We start from the raw sequence: 27,039 nt of genomic DNA on the forward strand, positions 1-27,039 counted from the left end.
CAGTGCTTTGGGGGACTTGGAGCTTCACATCTCCTTCTACTGCTTCTGCCCAGTGCTAGAGGACACCTCAAGCTGCTGCTATTTTCAGACACATCTTTTTTAAGTGTTCCATCAGAGCCAATTTAATGATGCCGTTGTGCCACCACCTTCCACAGCAACCCCAGTACTGATGAGAGCAGCCACACCATGAACTGGCCTGGTGATCTGCTCTGCCTGAAAACTCACCCTGCAAAACTGGTTAATTTTCAAACAGATGCAGTTCACCTTGTAGCCTCCAGAGTCCTAAAACTGGTGCACAGGGAGGGATAGGAATCACATTTAGAGTGTCATGGGAAGGAGAGCTGGACTGCTGCTTTTGTTAGCAGTAGGCATTTATGCTGAAAGGAAGGGATGATGGAGCTGAGGCTTTAATTCTTCTAGGTGAAATAAGCCATGCTCCCTCACTCTCCCTGGTAAAGCAGCTTGGCATTTCTCAGTTTTCCCAACAGCCTTTAACTGCCTCTTTTCTTTCTTGTGGGTAATGGTTAATACTGTACATACTTCGAAGCTGTGTTCTGTTGATAATTTACTAATAATTTCAGACTTATCCAGCTAAGGGAACATCTGTAAGATATCTAAAAGCAATGAGTTTTTGTCCAAATTGAGAGATCAAGCATGTTTGCTTGTCTTTTACTGCCAGTATTCTTTCAGAATAAATAAAACAGAATAGGCTAAAAAACCAAGAGGAAGCAGTGACTAAGTCACAGAGAGTATTTAAATCAAGGGTACCATGAGACTACAAAGATTTTCATAAAGGAGAAAAACAGTGGTTAGAGATACATGACAGGCAGAAACTCTTCAGCAGAAAAGGAGCGAGGCAGAAAAAGGAAAGAGAAAATTAAAAGGAGGTGTTTTTTGGTGCTGTCAAGAAAATTGACAAAACAATCACTCTCAATTACAGTATCTGGAGAGAAACAGAAATGTGGTAACAGAAGACAACAAATATCATCAGAAAGACCAGTATTGTTAGCTCCTGGGAGCATCAATGGATGTTCTTGACATAGTTTTTCAATATTTTCCAATTTGCAGACCCTTAAATAACTGTCATTAAAGATAATTCTACTCTCCTTATGGCAGGACGTGTAGAAGATAGAAGACAATTTTTGGTATTAAAGATCTGTCCCAACTTCCACAAAGCCCAAGGCCTCCACTGGGATGCACTGAACATTTTGGGCACACACCTGCAGGTACACACTCATCCTTCTGGGGTAAAGAGCTTCCTGATGGGAGTCTGTCTAGAGGCTGAAGAAGAAACACTTGTACCCAAGTTTGGATTTATACACAAAACCAAACAGACTGTTGGAAGTTCACTCAAGGAGTCATCAAAAGCTGGTTTTCAAACAGCTGTTATTTGTTTGAACAGAACTGGCATGGACTGACAGATAAAATAGCTATCATTTGATTACTTCTACTTTAAACATTGCTGTCTATATTGCTTGGTTCAATGCACTGGTGGTTAAACATTATTATAAAATGAAACAATACTGGTTCACGTTGGTGGGTTTGGAGACCTTCAAGCATAGGCTCACACTGGTAGCAGAGCTGGGCCTATAGCTGGGTTTTCAAATTGTAGGGAATTTTTGACTTTTCCAAATCTAGGCTTCATCTCAAGACAAACCTAAAATTTCTATACATATTTTTTGTGCAGTCTTACACTTAGCAGTGACATGAACCTGCCATTCATTTGGGTTCCATACAGGCAATCTCAAAGCTGACACAAATGTCTGCTTCCTCGGATTCTGAACGGGGCTGCCCAGGAGCCACAGCTTCTGGGAGCCAAACCAGGTCCTCCAGGCTCCTTCTTTGTTCCATATCTAGTGCCTGGGAGCCCTGCAAGTGCTGATGGAGCATGCCAGGCTTTCAGCTTCCAGACTCAGTGGCAGACTGCCTGAAACCTCTGGCATAGCTGGCTGCCTCCAAGCTAAACGTGGGAGTCCTGCCAAGCAGACTGCCACACTGCTCCTGCTCCCCAGGGACACAGCCTTAGGACCTTGGCTCAGATTTGGAGAAAGTTTTGAAACCCAAGATGTTTGGAACAAAATTTCTGTTATTCAACAAATTGGGCGTTTTTCTCTGAAACTTTCTTCATTTGTAATTTGTAAAATTTTAGCCCGGTTTTAGTGTGGCATCAATCCCAATTAAAGTGGGTTTCTGTGATAATAATGGGACACAGGGCAGAATCACACTGGCATCACACTGTGAACGTGAATGCTGAGGGAGTTCAGGAAATTGTTGGACTTGGTGAAGAGTACTGCAAGTTTCTTCCACTTGACATTTCAGACCCCTGCATCAAGAAATGTGTCTTCTCTCAAGCTTGCAGGGTAATATTAAGAAAAAAACCTAGTGACTTCATTTTGACCCTCCTTCACCAGTTTCTGTCTGCTCTTACTCAGGCAGTCTCATCTCTCCTCTTTGTAGTTTTCTCCACTCTGCATGTGCTGGGTATCACACAGCAGGACTCGAGGGATTTCTGACCTTGGCAGTGCTGCTGAGTATAGGCTTTTCAGAAAGGAACCAAAATACAGAACACATAGCTGATGGATTTGGAGAATGCAAAAGCTGTCATAAAGAACTGTTTGAAAGGAGCTGCAGAGATCAGCTCTTGGGCCAGGAGAGAACACCTGGCTGCTCAGGCAAAGCAGCTTTCCATTGAACCAGAGCTCTCTGACAGGGATTATTCACTCAGGGGTGCTGGAGGCCATTCCTTAGCTCATGTGGGGACAGAGGAAAGGCTCATTTGACCTTACAGTTCTTTATTCATTAAATGAAAGATTCTAAAATATGGGAATTAATGCATTTCAAAGAAAGGCTTTCTACCAGAACTTCTCCACAAATAGCATAAAGCAACCAACTAGAAAAAACTTCATTAGAAACAGTAAAAAAACCCAGCAAAACTTTATACACGTCTGTAATTAGATATGCAAATTGTCTTCAAGAAGCAGGTAACCTTTTAAGCATTCTTATATGAGCTCAAACTCCTCAAAACACAAAAGCCAAAATACACTTTTAAGTGCTTTAACTTCAAATTTCATTGAGATCACCAGCAGTACTTATGCATTTAAATCTGACCAGGAGTTTTGCTGGTTTGAGAGTTTCTAAAAGCATATTTGATGTCTGGTTTGAAAGACCCCAGTAGCTATCACATATAACCAGTAAGACTGGGCAAGATCAGTTCTCCTTCCTGAATCAAGGAGCATTTGCCAGGTTGCCAGTAGGGTGGAAAATGGGAAACAGGGTGATATAATTTACGTTGACTTCTGAAAACTTTTTGGCAGGGCAATTCACCAGAAGCTGTTAAGGAAATGAGTACTATCATGGGCTATATAAAGTAGCTAATAAAATAAATAATTGGAACAAATGGTTACTTTTTATCATGTCAAGCTGGCTGTCCCAAGGACCCGCAGAAGGATTAGTTTATTTAATGTACGTATTAATGAACTGGGAAGAGAAATATGAGAGGAAAATTTGAAGGCAATACAAAATAAGTAGAGTGAGAACTAAGACAGATTTTGAAGAGCTTCACTGAATCAAAAGAAAAAGGTGAATTTGCAACAGTAAAGCAGATTAAATGCATAGTGAAAGGGATCATACATTAGGCTGTGTTCTAAATTAACTGTAACAAGGACCCACGAGCAACTGTGGATCACTCAATGAAAACCTTTATGCAGTGTGTAACAGCAGAAAAAATAATTCTCCAAAGGTTCTATCATCACTGTATCAGTAAGCAGTAGGAAATCATTTGGAACAGCTCCTGCTGTTTTTAAAAGGTATTAAAACCACCTCCCCACACCAATGGCACAAGAGGATACTCAAAACTCTCAGGAATCAGTAAAGCCTTCCAGGTGGTAGGAAGGCTGGAAAGGCTGGGGCTGCCTTACTGACTGACAGGGCATCCTGCACTTCATTGCTTCACAGAGGGACAAGAGGCTACTCAATGAAAGTAAAGATCAACCCCCCAACAAAATCCCACATCCCAAAACCTGATCAAATAAAATGTGCATCTTATTGCCAACTCCTTGAAATTACTGTCACAAACCTCACTGAGGCTGGAACTTTAGCAAGATTAAAAACAAACAAATCAAAAAGATTGGACACATATAGATAATGAGAAGCTATTTAATTTCCATTAAGCTGAATAGTTTTTATAGAGAATATAAACCTTAGTCTTTGAGAACTAAGCCAGTCAGTAACTATGAGGATTAGAGAGAAATTTCTCCTGCATCTTCTTGTTCACTTCACTTCACTTTGTACCTTCCTCTAAAGTTTGTCTTAAGACTTTTGATGCATCCAGTCACCGTCAGAGACAAGGACCTGGCTGTTCTGAGTGTTTCTCACTATGACAAGCACTAATACTGAGAATTTGAATCTTATTCAGCCACACTTACCAGGCACTTTAGCAAGACTGGTATTAATTCTAAAATAATTCTGGATTCTCTAGACCACTGGGGGTTTGAGCACACCTAACTGAGTAGTGATTTGTTATGTGTTGATACACAAACCCAAAGCTGCAGCATTAGACATATCTCAGATGTCATTCCTATACCATGCCCTGCCCTCACTTCCCATAGGGATTTACCCTGCAAAGGTACGTGACAGAGCCCACACTGCTTCGTGTCCCTCCGTGGGAAAAGGAAAGAGAGAAGCCAACTGATAAAAACAAGTGTATAATATGCAGGGAAAATGTGGATCTTGTTTGTATGCTTCTCACCATACCACTTGTGTGAGAACAGTTTTTCCACGAGTGGGCCCTACTTGCAGTTGCTGTAATTAACACCCCCCTCCCGCACAGAGGAGCTGTTTAAATCACATACCAATTCCATTCACAACAGGAGAATTGTTACTGACTTCCAACATGCTGGGCAAGTTTTGTTCTCCTTCGTGATCATTTAAATCCACGTTTTGCTGCTGCGAGCCATTCCCAAAATGTCTAGAGTCTTTCTCATGGCTGCCATCTCCATTCTGCAGACCATTATGTGGCTTTTTCAGTGGCATGATCTGTAACCCGCTGGGAGTAGTTCGGTAAGTCACAGTTTTAGCAGCCCTGTCATTTGCAGACCCTGGCTTTGCTGCATATCCTCGTTTCTGTTTTTGATGAGATGGATTAATTCTCTTCCTTTTGTGTGTTGATCCTTTAGACTTCCCAGATTCAGAAGGTCTATGTGATATTTTCTCCACAGACGACCCTCGGCTTTCCCGCAATAATTTTGGTGTGCCGGCCTGTTTCCCGTGCCTGGATCTCTTTTCTCTGGTAATGTGGAGTCTGTTGAACTCATCAATAAATTCCTCACAATGGAGTAGGTGATGTTCAGGTTCCCAGGTGTCTTCATTGCTCCCATAGCCTTTCCACCTGATGAGATATTCCCATTTGCCCTTCTTGTTCTTCCTTTTGTCTACAATCCTCTCTACCTAAAAGGAAAAATCAGAACTGTATTAGAAAGAATCCCCATGAACTGACTTGGCAGTACAGGAGTGAAATACAGAGCCCCAGTGGTATTTTGACAGCAAGGCCACTGCCCCTTCTGAAAACATTAGAAGAGACATAAACACAACCTCAAATCTTATCTGGGCACTTGTAGTAGCTCCAATGTGAAGAAAAAAGAGGGAGTCTGAGATCATTAACCAAAGCACAATTTCTTTGAAAATCTGGTTGCAAAATGAGACTATTACTGTTACATTCCTCAGCTACCTCTTGTTTCAAAGAGCCAAATAAAGCTTTTTTTGCTGCTTTGTTAGTTACTGATCATACTGCTGAATCCACATATTATGTCCCTATAAGCTTCCCCAGTCTTCTTTGTGTCTTGAAATTACCTAGAACAGAGAACTGATGACAAATTGCAATATTTTACAGCAAAGATCTTGTTTGCAGTAGTGTACATTCACTTTGCTGCTTCCAACTTACAAAAATTTGTATTTTTAGGAATGCAATATTTGAGTAAATACACAAAATTTTTGAACACACCAATTAAAAAATAAAATAGCAAACAAATGACATTAAGGCAGGATTCTTACATGGAAGGAATGAACTTTATCAGCCTGTGCTGGAGAATGTCATTGTAAGGAGTATTTCTACACCAAGGGCTAATGGACTCTACTGGGACTGTGCAGTGTGAATTAACAGCACTATGTTGCTGTGGAACCTGGATGTTGGTCAAGCCTCAAGTAGAGGGAGAATTCAGAGGAAAATCCAAACACACCACTGGCAGCAAGTTGGGGTTAAACTGCACCAAGTGAAATTCAGATCAATCATTAGGAAAAATGTTGTAATGGCAGTAGGAATTAGGTATTAGAATAATACTTGGTAAAATGGGGAAGGTAGGGAGGGTTTTTAGAACAAACAGTTTTCATTACATCTGCCAGGAAAAGTCAATGCTGGAAGATCAGTTATGATAAGGAAACCTTCAAAGACTCTCCAAGGTTTTACTTTTTCATTCTTTAATTTTTAAATTTTGTTTTTAATATGTGGTTTATGAAGGATAAAGATGCCACTAATGAAAAAAAAAATCATTATCATTAACCCAAAGCAATATTGTTAATTTAGAAGAATAAATAAGTGGATAGATCATGTAACAACTTTCACTGCTCTTCAAAGAAAAATCATCTCATGTGAAGAACAACAGTGAAATCTGTATGGAGAATTTAACCTTGAAGAAGGGCAATTGCAGCAGTGTAAGTAATTGTTCATTTTAGGTCCCTTGTTAGAGCAAACCAGTGGATTAATTCTGTCTGTTCACTGGCTGGAACATTCATAGAAATCTTGGTGGGTTCCCCAAAGGAGTCTAAATGTAATTAGCAACTAAACACTATGCTTCTATCTCAGTTCATTTACATGGGAACTGTGCTAAGATATCTGTCTCTGTGTCACAGTGGACACCTTCCTCCATCTCCAGGGCTCCCACTGCAGCATCCCAAACAGCTCCTTCCTGTGCTCTGGCTAATCAAATACACAGAACCACCTCAGAAGCAAAGCAAGGCACCCTCTTTGCTCTGAATTTAGTACAGTCCCCTTCAAGATTGCTCAGAGAGGCAAAACAATTAACTGAAGCTCATCCTGGGCAAGTTTGAGATCATTTGTCTGAAGAGAGGGAAAATGCTTCACAAAATAAATGAAATGGCTTTTTTTTTGTCCTCATGTGGGATGTGTGGCTCTCAGTTGTCAAACTAATAGTAGACTTACTATGATCTTGTTGACTTTATAGAGAGTAGCTGCCCAAATTATCCTTAGCTTTAAAATACTTTCATCTTCCTATCAGGGACTAGCCAGAAAAACTGTACATTGAACCATGGAATTCCATGCGGGCTGCCTGTGGATTTGTTACCTTAATTACTGCAGCTCGCTACACCAAGGAGAAAAACACATACATGTATGTCCTGGGGAAAAAATTTAATTGCTGCTAAACTTGGTAGACCACAGCTATGAGTCCTGGAGAGTCTGGGTTACTGCTTTTCTGTCTGTACCAGATAAACAACACATGCATTCCCCTCCCTTTTAATTCAGGACTTTGGACTTGGAACACAAACTCCGTGTCAGGTTGGTGCTACTTGGGAGTTACTTTGCTTTGAGGGATTGCACCAGCTTTGTTCTCCAATTTGCTCACTTGAAGGAAGAACTTCAGAAAGGATGGACAAATACCTCACCTTTTTTGGGATCACACACAAAAACCCATCTCTCCACCCTCACCATTTTTCACTCGTGCACATATCTTTAACTACACAGATTTCCTATTTTCACATTGTTGCTCTATGTAAATAGGTTTTGTGGGGAGTGTTTTTTTAATATGGAACACACTCAAGCATTTTGGTGATGAGGCATCCTGCATTTCAATTAGGAGGATAAAAGGAGAAAATATGAGTAGTCTTTGTTCTTGGGAAATAAAATAATGGCAATGGAGAATGTGCTTAACCAGTTAAACACATAATGAAGGGAGAATAAAAGTATTTATGAAATTGGGTCAAATTTAATAAATAGTTTCTGAAAAAACATTCAGAAAGCAAATATACTTCGGAGAGACTAACCATTTCATTATAGCATTTTCAGAACAAAAATATCAATGTTCAAATTTGACTAACTAAAATAAAGAATAAATAAACTGAAGACAAAATGTTTGGTTTCTGGGCGACCTTCTTTTCAATTTATTGTTTCGTTGGGGAGAAAATAAAAAGAAAAAAATTGGTTTAATCCAAAATTAGTTTGTTTTTCTTGATTTTTTTTTTAGTTCAACTATAATACCCACTGGCTTGACTAATGATGCATACAAAAGTCTGAGTAGATATTTTCCTGTCCTCATTACTGCCTCATTGTTCAGTGAATGCATCTGAGGGTAGCATCGAATACACTTGACCTCTCAACATGGTCCCTTTTCTATCACAGGGCTTTAAGTTCTTCAGTAATATTTATCCCCTTTAGAGTGCCACTGGGAAGTGCTTCAGTGGAGGCATAAATATCAGGGTTTTAGCCACACCTGCTACTGTCTGTCTCATTTTCCTTCTATCTACAGTCCTCAATAACAACAAACATCACTACTTTGTTTTTTTAATGATGTGTATTTGTTTTAACAGGTAGTATGTGAAACAATAATCTCTCTGCATTTACTTAAGGTTGCACAAATCATATCAATTTTCTTAATGAGAAATAATTCTGTGACAGCTAGTGATTAGTAAAATTAATACTTGAAATCCTCCCCTAGAATAAGCAGTACATGTTTCTGAGAATATGCAAAAAATATCTTGGGCTTCAGTGTCTGACTTTCCATTTTCCCCCTCAGTTCCATCTTTAATTAGAACTGAGTAACATGTTCCCAAAAGTGACCCTGGTAGTTACAGTTGCCAAATCCATGATTTCACTGTATTTGCTTTGGAAAATTAAGGAGTTAAATTTAATAAAAGTGCAATGACTACAAACAAACTCTGTGGAGGTGTCACAGTTAAACCATGGCTAGAAATGTCATGTGCCATCACTCCCCTCGATTCTCTCTCTCCCTGCCCCTGGGCTGGCTAATTCTGGATGAAATGAGGTTCTGATATGTTACCATATAAATACTTGTAAAGAGAACAAATAGAATGAGAACATGGCATCTGTGCAAATGCATTTGCAACACACGTTTTAGCTTCCAAGTAGCCTTAAACCTAGCTCTATACACAGCTGCACAAACTAGGATGAAAGTCATAAATAAAAAGCCTTTAAAAATATAGCTGCATTCTATTCTTCGTGGGAAATAAAAAAAAAAGGTGAATTAAAGTACAAATATCTAGAGCTTCATAAACTTAAGTGTTTTGCTTATATATGCAGAGTACAACAACCCCATCACCCTTCCTTCACAGAAATTCTATGTCAAAATCATTTAACTGCACAACATTACTGTTTGCTTATCAAAAAAATTAAATCTAGGCTAAGGTAAAAAAGGATAATTCCTATGGAATTATTTCTACAGCTGTAATTATTAAGTCAAAGCACAGCATACACATCTCAGTTCACAGGTCTGAAGAGCATAAATAAAAATCCTTGTGCTCAAAGAAGGCACCTTCTGGGAGATCAGCAAACTTCTAGAAAGGTTGGGAAGGTTGCATATCTACTGATTTCCAAAATAAATGCATGTCATCTCCTCTTCTTGCCATGCACATCCATGTAAGCAATTTAAACTGTAATCAGTGGTGTTCACATGGTCTCGCTTAGTGAACTTTTCAGAGCATCAGGGCGACTGCATGACAGACACTAGAAAAACTGCCTTTCATTATTATGATTACAGGACTTGTACTGGTTATTGTGGGTTTTTTTTCATTGGAGGTCTTCATCCCATGTTATGCCTGAGGGTGTTGGAAGGGTATTTGAAGAAAGTGCCAAGGAAGGAAAGGCAGTAAGATTTCTGAGAGAGATAAAGGCCATCTGATTCAACACGCTTGTCTTTTAAAAATTCAGTGTTGTCCTAACTTACACCTTTTTGTTACCTTTGCTTTGAGAAATACTGTATCTCATTAGAAGTCAACCTTTTGCCTTCTTGTCTTTGTAACTTTTGTTTTTCTTGTATCTGTATTTGATTTCACAAAATCTGGTAATTGGAGTATTTGTTCCAGATGTACAAAAAATATGGCAACATATATTCTGAAGCAGCCAGTATTCATGTTAGAAAAATAACAGTGGAATGGCTGCTGGGACTCTCTTCAGAATCTGACCCACATAGTGGGTCCAGCTGTGAAACCCCCTCAGTACTAACAACCAATTCCAGTTGTTACCTGGAAGGTCAGAATAAAAGTGAAAGGACTGGATAGTCTTAAAAATGAAAGGGAAGGCACTTCTCATCAGAATTACTCTTAGGCAAAACATCAGTTGACATCTTCCCAGGAAAATCAGTGAACACTCCATTAATCTCAAAAGACATCTTATTCAGTTATGGCTTTTTTGGGTGTTTTTTGTACACAGAGTATTCACACAATATTTTTCTTCACCATATGGGCTACATTCAGATTCAACTCAAGGCCAGGACTTCAGTTCAACACTTTTACATCCATCCCAAAGCTTAGTCAGAAGTGAAGATTCCACATTAAAAAAAAATATAAAAACACAAAGGTTTAGCTATAATACAGCATAAACAAATATTTGAACTATTTGCTGTACTACCACTCAGTGAGTCATTGCTTTCCAAATGCTACTGGTACGACTGTCATAAAACAAACCACATGTTCTTGTGGGGGGAGGTAGAAAAATATTTTCTTAGCCCTTTTACAGCAAAGTGGTAAACTTGAGCACAGAGATGTGAAAGCTTTGGTTTTGGGGAGCCCTGCATCACTACATGTGTCTATAGGTGATGAGGATTTGCAATTTCAGATGTTCAGAGAGGCTTCAGCAACTGGAGACGCAGGCTTTGCTGGCTCTGCAAAGGTGACATGGCAAAGAGGAGATGAGGGACAAGAGGGGCTACAAGGGGACACTGGTCAGTCCAAGTGGCCATTGTATTAAAGGGCTCAAAGTGGATTTTACAGTGATATCTAAGGCAGGATATTGCAATAGTTTTGCAGATATTTTCAAGGTTTGAAATGACAGCTTGATAAAAATGAAGGCTCTGGGTTGGAAAACAAGACAAATGGACAATGAGATGTAGTTGCTCCAAGATCTAGGTTATAAAATGGCATTTTTGTGTAAAGAATCTCCAGTGGCAGTATGTGTTTTGTAGTTCTTGCAGACAGGGATATACAACTATTTTTTAAATTTTTGTCATGGCTTAGAAATTATATTCTCCAATTTAGTACTGCTGCTAAAACCCCTCTGCTCTCCCTCCAGCTGTAGGCACAAAAGGCAAAGACCATGGGTTGAGCTATGAACAATTTACTGGAAACAGCAAGGAGATAAGAAAAATTAGCAGTAACAGCAACAAGACGTATAAGAAAACAAATAATTAATGCAGAAAAACTCCCTTTAAGTGAGCAATACCAGACAGCTCCTTCTACTGCATTTTCTGGACTGGAAGAAATCCCTTCTCCCTGGAAAGGAGTCCCTTTCCCAGCCCCCAGCAATGATGTGAGGAGGTACAGAACAACATCAGGGTACTGCCATGCCCCTTCTGGCTACCACAAAAAAATTAGCCCTATCCTGGTCAGAACCAGGACAACAGTAATACATACCTGACAGAGTAGCAAATCAAACACAATCCCCAGCTGACAAGTCTGAATGTGAAGGAGGGCAGTAATCTCTCCCCATCACTGACACAGAAGGGAGGAGAAAATGCAGAACCTTGTCTATGTTATATGATGACTGGACAGGGATGAGGTGATATGAGAATGGATAAATCATATTTCTACTTCATACTTTCCATCTAGACTAGAACAGGGGGCAACTGGTTTGGAACATCCATAGAGCAGAAGTAGTAACAGTCAAATTTGTGAATAATGCCATGCAGGGATAGGTTTTAAAGGGAAAGGGCTAAAAATAGATGACTTTGTATAATACAGAAGGCTGAGGGGTGATCCTTTGAGTGAAAAGCTGAAGTAGCAGTTTGTAAAGTAGTGGGATAATAAGAGAAGAAAACTCATGAAACACAAAGGTTTCTTTCAGAATTCAGGAGAATTCTTCATTTTCTTGGTTACACAAATGAAGTTAATGTGGTGGCAGAATACAGGAAAGAGCCAAAAAGAAAGGTAGAGCAGAAAAAAGGAATAAAGAAACATGCTTTAGGCAACTATAATGGCGTGACAGGAGCACAGAATATTACAACTAAGTATCCAGGATACCAGAGCAACATCACAGAAAAATGGCACAAAAAATTCCAAAAATTATCTGTGAAGGAGTAATTGTCAAAAAGGAAGAATAATACATCATTATCCCCTCAGAAATAGCATTCAGATGAGCAGGGTCAGTAGGCCAAGTTTTGGCCTCAATTATTGCATTGGTTTTCACTGCAGATTTAATTTGTGCTTGAGATTTGAATTCTGCCCAGTGTAAAACCAACTTCCTACTGGTGTTTGGAAGAAACAAACTATCTTATGGACAGCAGTAGAGGCAGTTATGAAAGCTGTCATTGTTCATCTGACAGATGCATCTTAAATTATCTGAGAGTGCATCTAATGAGAAATCTGCATTTAAAATATGGGGACAGTGCTCTAAACACAGAAACGAAGGGTGTGAAAGCACATCCATTGATTTAACAGGAGTGTGCTTTGGAGCAATCAGCTGGGCTCTGAGGAGGCTGTTTGCTTCCAGGGTGGGTGAAAGGCACTGACACATGTGAGCTTGTCCCAGTGTCTGCAGTGAGTCAGGCTGACCACACCACACTGCATGGCACGCTCTGGCCACACGCTGCCCTGAAACTCTTCTGGCAATGCAGAGTCCCTGGGAGCTGCCATCACAGCCACTGATTGTGCTGCTGAGGAGACAACCACAGGTTACTCTCCTTCAGGCCCTTCACCTCCTGAAAGCTGCCTTTGGGCATCATTCCTTCATCTCAGCATGTCCTCTGTTAGCCCTGGTAATTCACTCAAGCCAAGGATTTGTTAACTGATGAAGTCTTCAGTTCTTTCAGGCCATCATGATTCCTGATGATAAGGTTTCAGCCAAGTGCTGGCCATACTTCCAGTCATAGGAGTTGCTCTAGACTGGAATCCATTACTCCTTTCAGGGAGGTCCTAAGGAACAACACTGAGGTTTCCCAGGTACAGACTTGCCATCCTGCTCCACACACTGGCTAGATCACTCCAAGGGTTACTGGAGGCATGTGCACATCTCCATCCTGCAGCTACCTTCTGTTTCTGTCCAGAGATGGTGCAGACCCATCAAGTGTCAGGGTGAGACTGGAACTCTGATGAAGCTGAGGAACCATTTAGAAATGTCTATGCTCGAAGCAGTATTGAATATGTAAGTAGTGAATATATTACTGAGGAAATTTTCCATGTATTTGTTAGTCAGATTCCTAACTTGGCGGTTGTGTGAATACCTCAGCTGCTCCTGGATGCATTGGCAGCAATGATGTGGCAAAGGGCTTTGTTCCATGTCCCTCTGCAGAACAGGGCAATTTTAGAATTATATTTTTATAAATGTAGGTTTTTCTGAGATTCATTCCCTACATTTGTCTCACTGGGACTGGGCTAGTGCATGTTCTTTCCGTGGCACTATGCCAGTCACAAACTGGAGCTGGGCAAGGCTGCAGCTGTCTGCTTCTTATTAACTGAGGGTTAGTGCAGAGACCAATGCACACTGGTGCTCCACAACCAAAACCCAAACTGTTTTCCAGATACTTCATGAATGGAAGCTTAAATTCCCACTTTACTGTAACAAACCTCTGAGCCACATTTAATACTAAGATCCCACTTGCAAATGGTTTATGAGCTTACAAAAAGGACTTTTAACTTCTAGGACTCTTATGAATTGGACAGCTAGCTAATCTGATTCTAATGAGTCAATAATAATCTTCTGCTGTCCTCACTGTCATGCCTAGCACAAACCATACATGTGGTCAAATACTGGGACAGATGTCCACAGAGGCTGTGGAATATCTGCCCTTAGAGCTCTTCAGAACTTGACTGAGCAAGATGGAATATTTTTAGGGCTAATAACTAATGTAAGGTATCTAGAATAACTAATCTTGCCTCGTAGATAGTAAGAAAGTATTTCATGTTTTGAAGATTTCAAAATTATGTGCACATGTTTAATTTTATTTTAATTCCAAAGAAACAAGACACTTTTGTGGTCATGCAAGAAGGATTTCAACAAACCAAGTTTATTTTTAGATAATCAGAGGATTTCCCTAGAGAGTATATATTTCCCCAATTACCACTCTGAAATGTTATTTTCATAGTTAAAAAGCACTATGTAAACCTATCCTACTACATGGATACTAATGATCATTACTGTTATTACAGCATTAAAGGGGGAGCTTACAGCAGTGAGCACTTCCCTTTAATACGTAGCGTGCCATAACGTTTGACTTGTTCTTGAAATGAAATGGTCAGAATATGTTAATCACAAAATCTAGTGCAGAGTGTCTGTCAGAAAAGTGCTAATGATTGCCTAGTGTGCCCCAAAGACAGAGATGTTAGTTTTGCTGTGCAAAAATTCATTGTTATTCTGGAAAAGACCTTGCCCTTGGCTGCTGAATGTCACATGGACTGTGCAGTACAGGGCAAAGGCAGCAGAGGCAGCACGTATGCTCCAGGATCTTTGCAGTTTTGCCTTCTTGATTCCATTAATGCAACAATCATAAATAGTTAGTGCAGGTTTTAAAAGGCAAGTTTGCACCAGTGAATTACTTCTAGAGGGAATTGCAGATATTTTATGATGTGTAAGGATAAATACTGGTTAGATGACACTGGGGAAAAATGGATGGAATAGTCTCCAGTTTCTCTCTAAATGGCTTGAAAGTCTTCTGAAGCTGACAGTAAAGGAGAAAGAAGTGTCTGTACATCTCCTGCATTTTGCTAGAAATGTTCCTTACTCAGATGGCACTGTGAGGTGTTTAATAAACTCCTCTGATGGTCATAGAATATAAAATAATTTTTATTCAAAATAATCTGAATGTCTGAAATCTTTCTATTTTCAATTGTTTGGTTTTAACCCTTCATAATACCATATGTATCAAAATGGACAGTCCTGTCCAAGTTAATCAATTAGCTACTTCAATTCTTCGTAAGGGTCAGAAGTGCAATTTATCTTCAATAAAAAAAAAATCTATTTGGCGTGAATTTTTTAAAAATAGTCTTTTAAAGAATATTATTAAAAAATTAGGTATTTAAGGAACAATGATATTTTTCAGGCTCTCTTTACCCCAGAATCTACATTTTATGATTTTGGTTTTTCTCGGTTTTGAGACAAATTTCAGGAGAAAACGCCCCAGGAATGAGCGTTTCCTCTAATGAGAAAAGAGCTTCAATAACTCCGTTTTCTTCTGTCCATGAGAGAAATGGATACCAGGGAGTGAAAGTGAAAAAAACAGTTTCTTAAAAAACCCAAACAATTGGAATAAATGCTAGATATTGAAACTGTGGAACCTTATCCCCTCCAGAAACCCCGTGACAGCCTCTCTCGGCTGCAGCACCTTCCCCTGCGGTGCAGTTCCAGGCACAGCCAGCAGGGGCGCTGGTGGCTCCTGGCCGGGCAGGGGCTGCCATGATTCCTCCACAGCTGCAGGGGGCACTGTGGCGCCAGTCCCCACACCGTAATGGCAGTGCGACGGGATGGAGAAAGGGCTTTACAAACCCACCAGGGCAGCTGATCCCGGTGCCTCCTCTGGATAGTGAAAGGAGCTGTAGCAGGAAACCTCAGAAGCCAGAACGGCAGGGCAAGCTCACCTGGGGCAGCAAGCAAGAGGCAGCAGCAGCTCTGCAGCTGTAGCTGGACCGTGGGAGCTCCCAAACAGCTCCAGCGTAGCACAAGCCCTGGAGCAGCTGTAGAGGCATGGCAGGGACTGGGCAGCAGCAGCCCAGCTCCCAGACACGGCAGAGAGACCCTCTGGGATTTCTCCCCAGCGCTGGCTGGTCCCTGGGTCTGGGCACAGGAGGGGAAGGGCAGTGCCCAGTGGGAAATGGTGGGCATGCACTGGCTCTGGGCTTCCCAACAGCACAGTAGCAAAAAAAGCCGAACCACCAAACTCAGTCACAGTGCTGAAGCAAAAATAAAACCCAAAAAGAAGCAGGCAAAACCCACAGAAACAGCAGGATGCAGGTCGAAGATACCAGCTGCCGCTATCCAGTTGAACAGAACATGCTGGAAAGAAGGGCTGCCTCTCACCCTGCTCTCAACTCCCTTTGGAAACCCCAGCCTGGCTCCCCAACATCGTCATAGCCCCAGAGCCAGGGACCCCAGCCACCACTCTGGGCACCAACAGATCAAAACCCCCCAAAATTATATGGGATAATAAACTATCCTCAAGACATGGCTCCTTCCCTTTTCTAGTGCCCATCTAGTCACAGACTCGTAAGTCAGCATCATTAAATCTAATTATGTAAGTAATTTTGGGCATTGTTCAATGAAGGGCATCCAGTACACACATCTAAATATACTGTGTGTACAGTGAAAAAAATGTATAATTCTAAAGAATTAGAGTCTGAAATCACTTGTTATTTCAAACAGCATTACTTAGTGGAAGCTTCTGCTCCATCACAGTGATCTACACTTTACAGTTTATTCACACACTAGAACTCATTCTCCAACAGTTGGTCACCATGTCTTTCTTCCAACTATAGATTCTTAGTCACTGTTTAACATAAAAAGCTAATAGTATCCTGTTCATCAAATGTTCTAAAAATAATGGTAAGAAGCTCTGCATATTTGAGCTTGAGGTTTCTAGCATTTTAGGTGTTTAGTGTAACAAAATTATTAAAATAATAGTGACCTTCTGGAGTAAATGACAAATGATATCACAAAATTTTTTTCAGTGTTACCCGAATTTTCCTTTTTTGACAAATGTTTATTCTTTGGCTATAAACCTTTGGGGATATAGTGTCTTGATAACACTAAAAACCCAAAGAAACATAGATATAAACTCAAATACAGATCTAGAGTAAATGTTGCATACTAGGTCACCAAAGAGCCACTCTGTTAAGAGGAATCCATATTCCTTTTCAGTATGAGGGCCCAGATTTGCTTATTTGTGTGTTATGCCATTACTTACTCACAGTTACAGATTTGAATGCCAAAAAGACAATTATACCCACTGAACCCATCCTGGGTTACACAGGAACGTTCTTCATCTGCATGAGGTCTCAAATTCTGATTTTCTTAAACCACATTATTACAAAGTCATCACGTCTTAATTTGACATGATTCACGGAAAGTACACCATTGCTGGTAGTGAATCGAAGTCCCATAAACAGAATGCTATAACCTTAATGTTAAAAAGTGTGTTTCAACTCTAATTTTGAAGGGTAAACTTCCAGTCACTGACACTTTTTATATCTCTTGGTTAATTTAATTTTCCAAACATTAAATCCTGCAAAGTGGTTTGCAACTTACTGAACAGATGGTCTCCATGTTTCTTTACATTTTGCAAAATTTAGGAGCTAATGTGATGGCTCTGTCTAAAATTTTGTAGCTGCTTTAGAGTCATATTCTGAAACTTCATCCCAAATGTTAGGGTTCATCACTTGTGTTTAAAGTTCAAATTCATGTTATTTTTTATATTACTGGGAGAGAGCACTTTATTATAAAGAGTGGGACTATGATAACTGCATTCACCAGATCAATACAAGTAACTTCTTTTCTTAGTTTTATGGCTTAGAAAAACAACGGACCTCCACTTAAAACAGCACAATTTTGACTAAAAAAATGGAAAAATTAAATGCACAGAAGATGTGCTCAGTTCTGTGCCCCAGTCTTATTTCTGGCATGCAAAAATTTATTACTTATAGTCCTAAATCTGTACCCATGTGCTCAGTCACATGGCCAAAGAGACGTTTTCACTGTGCTATACTGGATCACTGCAAACAACTATATAATTACCCACATCTGTCTGCAAACTGCTTTACATCTGCATAGATCTGTACCCTGCTGGAAACAGGACAACAACAGCCTAGCTCGACTGCAAAAAGTTCAAGTACTAAATAGGTATTTGAATTCAATTAGAGTCATAATACTACCTAAGTACAAAAGCTTAAAAATAAGTCATCTATGAAAGATGCAGATCTATAAAAAAATTAGCTATTTACCTTAACATTTTTTTCAGTGCTTGGGTTTTTAAAAACTCTATGTCACTAATTCAAAAATACCAATTAAACAAAGTGAAACAGAACACTCTAAGAGTGTTCTGAAAGCAGACACACAAAACATTAATAAAGTGTAAGGAGTTAAATAATTTGAGTTAGTGTCTTTTTTTTTTTTTTTTACCATAGTAAAGTACATTTTTTATCCAAAGAATAAGTGTGTTTTGGACATACGTGCCCAAAATTAAGCAAGGGGTTTGTTTTGCTGACCTGACAGACCATTCACTAGGCACAAGTGATTCACCATCAGCTGCTTTTGGGAAATGAAGACGCAAGAGTGTTTTCTTCTCAATCTCAAACTGACTAAATAGTTTGCTGAACCTATTGGGGTATGTAAAAGAGCTGCTGTCACTTTAGAGCAGACAGTGAACCAAAAATTACATGATTTTCTCAAATGAAATTCATGACTAGTGAATCAATATCCACTGAAATAACCCAGTTCTGCATCATCAGGGAACTCCACGGCATAAATTCTGTGAGTGTTTGTGGCACATGAGCTCCCTTGTCCAGGGCAGCCAAGTCTGAGGAAGATAGAGGGACACTTTCCTGTCCTTGCAGCACTTCTGTCGCCTACACAGCCTTCAAAAACACACCCCAAGTTTAGTTTTGAGGCCAAGTTCTCTGTGGAGTCAGCTGTGGACATTCTCTCTTATTCTCCAGGCTTTCCAATGCATGGAGGCAGCAGAGAGAAGCAGTGGGATGCTGGAGAGCTGGAGATGGGCAGGGGTGTAGCAGCGCTCCCAGGGGACTTCCAAAGACAAGGCTAGCAACATCCAAGGAAATGCCACTGGCACACACAGGGAAGGGATGGGAAATGCAGTGGAGCATTTCCCATAGCAGAGAGAGGTTCCTTATAGAGCCTTCAGAATGGAACAAGTCAGTTGGGGTTAGGAACGATCTTGAAATGGCTGTGTTGTACTGCCCAAATTGTACATCTCTGCTGGTGAAGTGACTGCCTTTTCCATATGCCACATGGGAGATTTGCTGCTTTGTCTGAGCTACTCTCACATGAAAATGAGCAGCACACATCTACCATAAGGAAAGATGCAGCAATCCTGTTGTGTTCTAGGATACCATCCTTTTACTGGAAGAGAGTTCCTTTTGCTCCAGGAACATTCTGGAAAATTGTGAGTATTTTCACTTAAGGGCCAAACCCTCAGGTATCTTTTGGTTTTAGATACCTGAAAACCTTTTCAATGGCATATTGGACATTTCCCTAATCATCTGAATCAAAAGCTGCAGATTTTGTATTAGTATAAGTTACAACCTTACACCATGGGCAGATTCTGATAAGTTATTCAAACAGTACTATACTTGTAGCTGTCCACAGCCAAAGCTCTCCAGCACTGTAACCAGTCAACTTAGTTGGCTGAAGTTCTGTTTTTTAAGCGACTTTTATAAAAATATTTAGCTTTAGGGCTTTTAATTTTCTTGGTATAGCTACCATATTTCTCAGCATTTGGTATTAAACCACACTGAAATAATTTTATAAAAGCAATTTTTTAGTTTGACTGTTCCAAAGTAGACTGTCCAAGGACAGATAACTTACAATACACATCCATTAATAAAATTGTAATATAGCCAGAAAACAGCTGTGATAGTACTTTAAAAAAAAAAATATACCAGTTCATCACCCTGCTTTGCCAAAAGTGAGATAAATGCTGCTGCAATGAATTTTTCCCTTTGAAGGTCAGTGTCCATACCATACACGGAATGAATCCTTGCCATTCATGCTTTAAAAGAACAATATTAACATTCATGAACATTTCAGCCGTAATCATGTGATGAGTTTGGTTAACAAAATTCCAACTCCTTATTATCTGTGGGTACTTCTTTCAAATAATTTTGTTTTCTACATGAGTGTGGATCTCCTGGACTTCAGGAAGTGTCTGTGACCATGGTGAGCTGTGGAAGCCCTTTGCAGATCAACTTGACGCTGAGAACAGCTGCTGAAGTGGGTGAGCTACTTCCACTGGGGTTGCTGATGTTGCTGAAATTGGTGCAGCGTAGAACTGGTGCAGTTTTTCAGAGCTCTGCAGTGTACAAGGCTCAAAGGTCAGACTGAGAGCGCCGCTTTGCAGGACTGAGAACTCCAAAGAAACTTTCAGTCCTATATAGGATTTATTAAGCTCATTAAAATAACACCCAGTCCTAAATGAGCCACAGCTTTACTTACTCTCTGTTGTGGCTCTTGAAACTCGGAGTGTGATTCCCTCACACAATAGCAGTGAGAAGCCACAGATCGAAAGCAGCTGCCACCATGTTTGCAGAGGGGAACGTGCTCTGAGCAGTCAGCAGTTTCTGTCCCAGAAGTGCTGCAGCTACTGGTTTACCCCGTTCAGAGATGTCTCTGTTTGAGTCACAGGTTCAAGTAACCTTCTCAGAAATGGAGCTATGGACTAGTCCTTTCAAAAGAAAAAACAAAACCCTCAAAGCTGACTGTAAACCAGCCTTGGTTCATCCTCTGCCTCCCTCAGTTAGGCTGTATCTGTCTCTGCAAAGCCATACTGTGCTACCGTATAATCAGAGGGGGAATGAAAAGGTAGGTCTTGCTATCAGTTCTCTGTGAAATCTAAGGCTTATCACACAGCTCCTCTGCTAACCCTGAGGCTTACTTCTCAAGTACTTTCCAAATCCTGAATAAGTGATATATCAACTACTAAATATCTGTAGGCAATTCCCAGCTATCCCCCTCAATGCCTGTGAAAGTGTATGTATTTAAATGTACATCTAAAAACATTCCTTGGTGATTTCTCAGTACTAAACAACATCCTCAGCATCTAACCCAGCACTTGGAAAGATCAACTGCCATTACACTGCAACTTTTAAGATGCTTGTTATCATGGAATGGCTGCCTTTGGGTGGTAACAGGAGCAATAGCAGCTGGACATAAAGTAAGAAAGATGTTTAGGAAAAGTTCTGTTAAAGCTGTTCTGAGCTCCACAAATCCTAGAATTAATAAGGGAATCTGGACATCTCAGAAAAGTGTTACATTAAAGAAGGATTTATTTCAGTTAACCAAAGTAATCGTGTCTTGTGGCTTGAGGATAAAAAATACTTAAAAAAATATTGTCCTTGGTCAACTGTCCTTTGGACACATATCTTCAAATGGACAGTAGAAAATCAAGAGCTGTGTAACCTATGATATACCAACAATGCAGACTGCACATCCAAAATAAAAACGATACGTAATGATCTTATGTATATGATCTTATTGATCAGTAAGCAAGACCTTTTTTTTCCCCTGCAAACTAGATAGGCTACAAGAGTAGCAGTTAATAGCAAGGGAGGAAATTGCATAATTCATGGTACAAATAGAGGGTTCAGTTCATGTTAAAAGGAGACTTGCTTTTCCTCTAAACAGAGCAGGTTGTCAGTGGTGTCTGACATGAGTGGATGAAGCACAAAAACTAACAGTAGCACAGTTGCAGAACAATTCGAATCACAGCCCACAGCAGCTTGTCAGTAAGTGGTCACTCTGTGCCACTGCAATTCCTGATACTACTTCTGAGGCACTCCATAGAAATACTGAAAGTGGTGTTGTGTCAGAAAGCCAAAGCACAGGATGGGCAAACAATGCAAGAAAAAGGTCTGTCATCCTTTGTGCTGCCCAATGACAAAGCTGGGGAGATGCTATTCAGCTGGGAGAAAGAACAGTCGTCCATCAATTCTGGCAATTTCTCAATGCTTCCTGAGGCAGCAAGAGGCAGCTCATAGGAGATTATGAACTACAACTGGTAGTCCACATGTTGAGCCATGCTGCTCTTTGATGAAAGCACATTCTCAGTGTAACAGAAGATTGATGAAAACAATAATGCAAAGCTTGGGATGTATACAATAAAAAAAAAAAAATGGGCGTTTTCCTTAGAGCTTGTAATTTTTATTATCTTGATCCATTTGATAAATGCCTTACAACAGACTGTTCACATAGGCCTTAGTCAGCAGGGAGAGATGACAAGGCCACCTTGCCACTCCTGCTTTAACCCATCACCTGATGCAAGCGCATGGGAAAGGCAATGGAAATCACTTGCTACTGGTCAAAAGTCTCCTTCCAATGGCCTCCAAATGCTGAGTGAGGAGAAGAGAGGAGAGGGAAGGAGCACAGCTCTCTGATGCTCCTGAGTTCCATCAGGCCACACAGGCAGCCTGCTTGCTGTGTATTCTGATGGTGTATTTACACTTCAGCTTCCCTAAAAGCACTAACACACCACTGTTGTGCACAGAATGCTGCAGAAGGTCCTAAACCAGCAAAAAGTAGAGGAAGGAGCTGATCCAAATCACGTGGGCTCTGAAGGTGCTGCTCAGCACATTGATACTCAAGTATTTTCTTCTGAGAGACTGACATTTCTCACAGTTAACTGATGACCACCATTCTCAACACCAAGAGGCAAATAAAATGCAGCATTGGGAAGGCCATAAAAGCTGGCTAAGGGCCTCACCCTTTTTCTTTCCTTAAGAAATCTGAGGGTTTCTGTGTGTGTAGGGTGAAAGAGAAGCTATTTCATTGGTATATGTAAAGACAGATTATCAAGCACAACTTTATCTGGTGTTTCTGTTGCACCTTCTGGGTATCATCAGTGCACAGATGATTAGGGCTTCTACTGCACATAAGACATTAACAGACCATAAAAGTAAGTTAGAGGATCATTCAGTCTTATTAAATTTTGCTACCTGAACTGCCCGTCTATTTAATTGCCTATCTTACACTGTTTTTATACACGAAGACAGAAAAGTGATCATTTTGCATTTCCACAAATGTAAAAAATGAAACAAAATAATCTAAAGACAACACACACACACAAAAAAAAACCACCCCCAGAAATAATTCGCTTTCCATTGCTTTTTTCAGTTTCCTGTTACTTTTATCACTGCGTTTCCATACTATGATGTATTTTGCTGACTGTACAAATGCTGCATCCCACCACGTATTAATCTGCAGCAAACAGTAGCATAAGGTCTGTAATAGTGACCACATGGATACAACACTGTCAAGTTCCTCATCATCTCTACCAGCTCCTTTTCTGATTGTTGTAGTACATTGGTTCTGACTTGTCAGCACAGTAGAAAATGATGAACCAGTGGTAGTATTTACTGAACACAATAGTGGAATTTTTTTTTTCAACTTTTCCAATTTTCAGATTGTGAAAAGCTTGACTTTATGCACCTGGACTCTATTACAGACTCTTGCTTCCAGTCACTGCAGACAAATCACAAAGTTCTAATTGCCCCTCCTCAGCCAGTATTTATCATTCCTTCAAAAACTTTCAGGTTATTTCCCCTGGAATCATGTGAAGTAATTTTGGTACATAAATGTAGTTTTCCCTCTAATTCCTAATACTTAATTTGGGATCTGGACTTTCCCTCCTCCTCCCTGTTTCCCTTTTGATATGAGAGTCATATTCCTATTTCATTTGAAGTTTTGCTGTTATGTTGCACCATTGCTGAACCTAAAACTTTGCTACTTCCTCTGCTTATGTAGAGATAAATGCAGTCACTTCACATCAACGAAGGTCTTCCCATGCTGTGTCATCCTAAATTCATGCATTCCCATTTCCACTGCAGTCTGTTATTCCTTCCTTACATTAATCACCAAAACACTTTGTGATCAACATCTTTTCAGTTTCTCTCAGAACCTATTTACAAGCCCTGTAAGCATGTGCCCTCTCCTTCTATGTGAACCTTACTTCTCAACATTTCTCCAGCACTTTTCCTGTCAGATTTCCTGTGCTAAAATACCTGAAATTTATCACAAAAGATTTCTGGAAGTCAAATTCATTAGGTGTATTAATATAATTTCATATTTTGCAAAATTGTCCCTTCCTCAAAAAATGAAAAATATGAGAGCAAATTTCAACTGTGTAACATTTAAAGGCAAGTCCATTAGTAGAGTGAAACAAATTTTACAAAGCAGTCTTTTAAAAAATTGTGCAATGTCACACTTTATTTTAAGATCTCCTGTATTACTAAGAATAATAAGATACATGAGCAATGCTTTCTCCTTTGTTGGAGTGACTGCCAAGTGATGTCACAAAAAACTTCATTGTGTATGTGTGAGAAAATTTGACACCTCAGGCTGGTCAGTTAGACATGAGGCTGTTTATATATCAATATATTATTAATCACCGTTTCTGGAAAAAAAACCTCAAACAACAGAATAACCACTTGATTTGTTTGTTTGTTAAAAGTTTGTTAATAGTGGCTTTCTGATGTATATTCAGGTAAGGCAGACAGACAAATCAATGTATTCAATATACAGTATTAAGGAAGTCTATGAATCCCATCCAAAACCATAAATGTGGAAAACTGTGGATAAACTTTTTAGATGCTGAAATGCTTTACTTGTAGGAGAAACCTGGTTTTGTTCATCAGAAACATATTATTCCATTAACGTAACTTTCCAGTAACATTGACTCAATCATTTGCCTCATGCCATGCATTTACTGGAATTTTTTCTAGTTTATCTTTAACCCTTTAGCCTCAGTTATTAAGCAGAGCTACAACATGGAGCCAAAACTTCATTTTTTATTACATATGTTTGTCAATGTTACCTCCTCTCTTCTTCTACTCTTTTGGTTCTCTACTACACACTGCAACTTGTTAGAAGTCTGGAGTTGGCTGCCCTGGGCAATGCTGGAATCACCATCCTTAGAAGTGTTCAAAAGGCACATGGATGTGACACTTGGGGTCATGAGTTAGTGGGGAACATGGTGGTGCTGAGTAATGGTTGGACTCAATGGTCTTAGAGGACTTTTCCAACCTTAATGATTCTATGATTCTAAATCTAGACTGCCAGGGCTCTAAAGCAGAAACTGAATCCACTATTCTGATTTTTCCTTTGCTTCACAAAGATATTAATTGACAAAGGTTAGGAATTAGAATACTGGGATGCAGCTTGTACGGCAAGTGTGTTTGTGATCTCTGCAGACCGTATCAACACCTTAGTCAATAACTATGTTTGTTTAATGACTGTAGTAAGTACAAAACTAAGAACTGCCATACGAGGTCAGACTAAAGGTCCTCTTAGCTCAACGTGTTGTATATTCAAACAGAAATTAGAACTGGATGCTTAGGAAACAGCATCTATAGAGTAAGTGTTGCCCTTGCTCTGCCCTCACAGCTTCCCATGATTAGCAGTTTAAAGATTGGTTTGTGCTGAAAAGTATAAAGGGATCAATCCACCAAGAACCTGTTTTACCATTCTTTGAAACCATTTACAATTCTGATTTCCACAACACCCCATGGCAAAGGGTTCCAAGATTTAAATACTGTGAAGTACTTCCCTTGTCTTCGCCACTTGCCTAATTATTTCCTTTGCTGCGTATCTTCTCTTGTGCCATGAGAAATAACATTCTTCTCTGACTTAACAAAACACCCCCCATCTGCCTTTTTCTATACCATTCAACCACTTTACCCAGCCAGGAAGTTGTCATTTCACTGACAGCCACTCCATGCCCTTCTCAACACCCTGTTGGCCCTTCTCTGCATTACTTCTCATTCTGTCAGTACTGCAGAGGTGGAAGCACCATGTTCCCCAGGGACACAAGGATGATCATCTTCTCTTTCATTCTCAATTCCTTTTTTTATAACACGCAAACTTCTGTTCGCCAGAAGTCTGGTCCCATGGACTGGACACTCATTAGGAGCTGAAACACATTTTCTGGTGTGGTTTCTTTGGGAGGGATTGTGGTCACTGCTCTCCAAGGCAATGCCGTGATGCAAACAGAGGTGCGGTAACTGGAGATCACAGGGAGAATCACTTCAAAAGCACACACGTGATCCAAATTAAAATAAAACGTGGACACACCCAGAAACCTTCCACGATGACTCCAAGATTTCTCCAGAATAGTAACAGCTTCTTCAGGGCTCATTTTTATGCATGAATAGTCAGGATTATTTTTCCTTTGATCATTAGCTTGCATTTGTAAGCACTGAATTTCAGTTGATGTCATTCAGCTCTTCACTGTCAACTTTTGTCTTGACAATTATACTAATAACAATCTATAAATTATCAAGAGTAAATGTGATTATTTGCAAGTAATTGATGGCTCTGTTATACAATACAGGTCCCAATAGCAGTGTTTGAAACCTCTGTTCATAGACACTTCTCTATCAAACAGGTGGCCTAAGAGATGACCAAACCTTCTGGACCATAGCTTGCTTTTGTTACCAGCTGCTCCCATGGGATCTTACAAAAAAGGTTTTTTGAAAAACCATTTACACCAGCCAGAATCACTCTTCTCTAAATATTGACCCTAAGATCTGTGAGATGTCCTATAAAATGTTACATCTTGTCCAAACCAAGACATGTTCACATGTCATCTGCTAATTCCATTTCTTTTGATAGGGTGCTACTAATCTGCATGCAATGGAGCTCAGACTTAGCACTGTGCAGTCCCTCATATTCCTTCTTAATCCATTTGGTGATCAGCACATATCAGTGATTCACAGAAGATGATTTCACAAAACCCCAACAAAATCTAAATAAATGCAGTGAAGAACCTGAAGAAAGAAAAAAAATCCTCATTGTTTCTGGTTTGCTCCTCTGAAGGAATGGAGTGCAAAGTTTGTGGGTGTTCTGTGAGACATCTAGGAAAGCCCAAGTAGGGGAACTGCTATTTTCAGATGAAAGTGTCTTTCTGACAGATATTTTAAATGCTGGTTTTGTTTTAGTGTTTTGTTGCAGTCTCCTGCTCATACTGCTACCCTTTACCATTTTGTAATCCTAATTCCTCTTTTTGGTGAGGCATGAGAAAAAATATTCTTTTCTACACAGGTCAATCATATCAATTTCTTGTGAACATCTTTAGAGACCTAATAGATTTG

At 39.9% G+C, this 27,039-nt stretch overlaps 1 protein-coding gene across 1 annotated transcript in view; it reads right to left on the reverse strand.

The window, feature by feature from the left end:
* Positions 1-27,039, reverse strand: part of CDYL2 (chromodomain Y like 2) — a 56,278-nt gene that overhangs the window by 22,547 nt on the left and 6,692 nt on the right. Inside the window, exon 2 of the mRNA XM_066327552.1 lies at positions 4,851-5,445. Within this exon, the coding sequence (XP_066183649.1) occupies positions 4,851-5,445 (595 nt within the window). The remainder of the gene's footprint in view (positions 1-4,850; positions 5,446-27,039) is intronic.

Source organism: Sylvia atricapilla, chromosome 12 (genome assembly GCF_009819655.1).
Source record: "Sylvia atricapilla isolate bSylAtr1 chromosome 12, bSylAtr1.pri, whole genome shotgun sequence".
Taxonomy (NCBI): Eukaryota; Metazoa; Chordata; class Aves; order Passeriformes; family Sylviidae; genus Sylvia; species Sylvia atricapilla.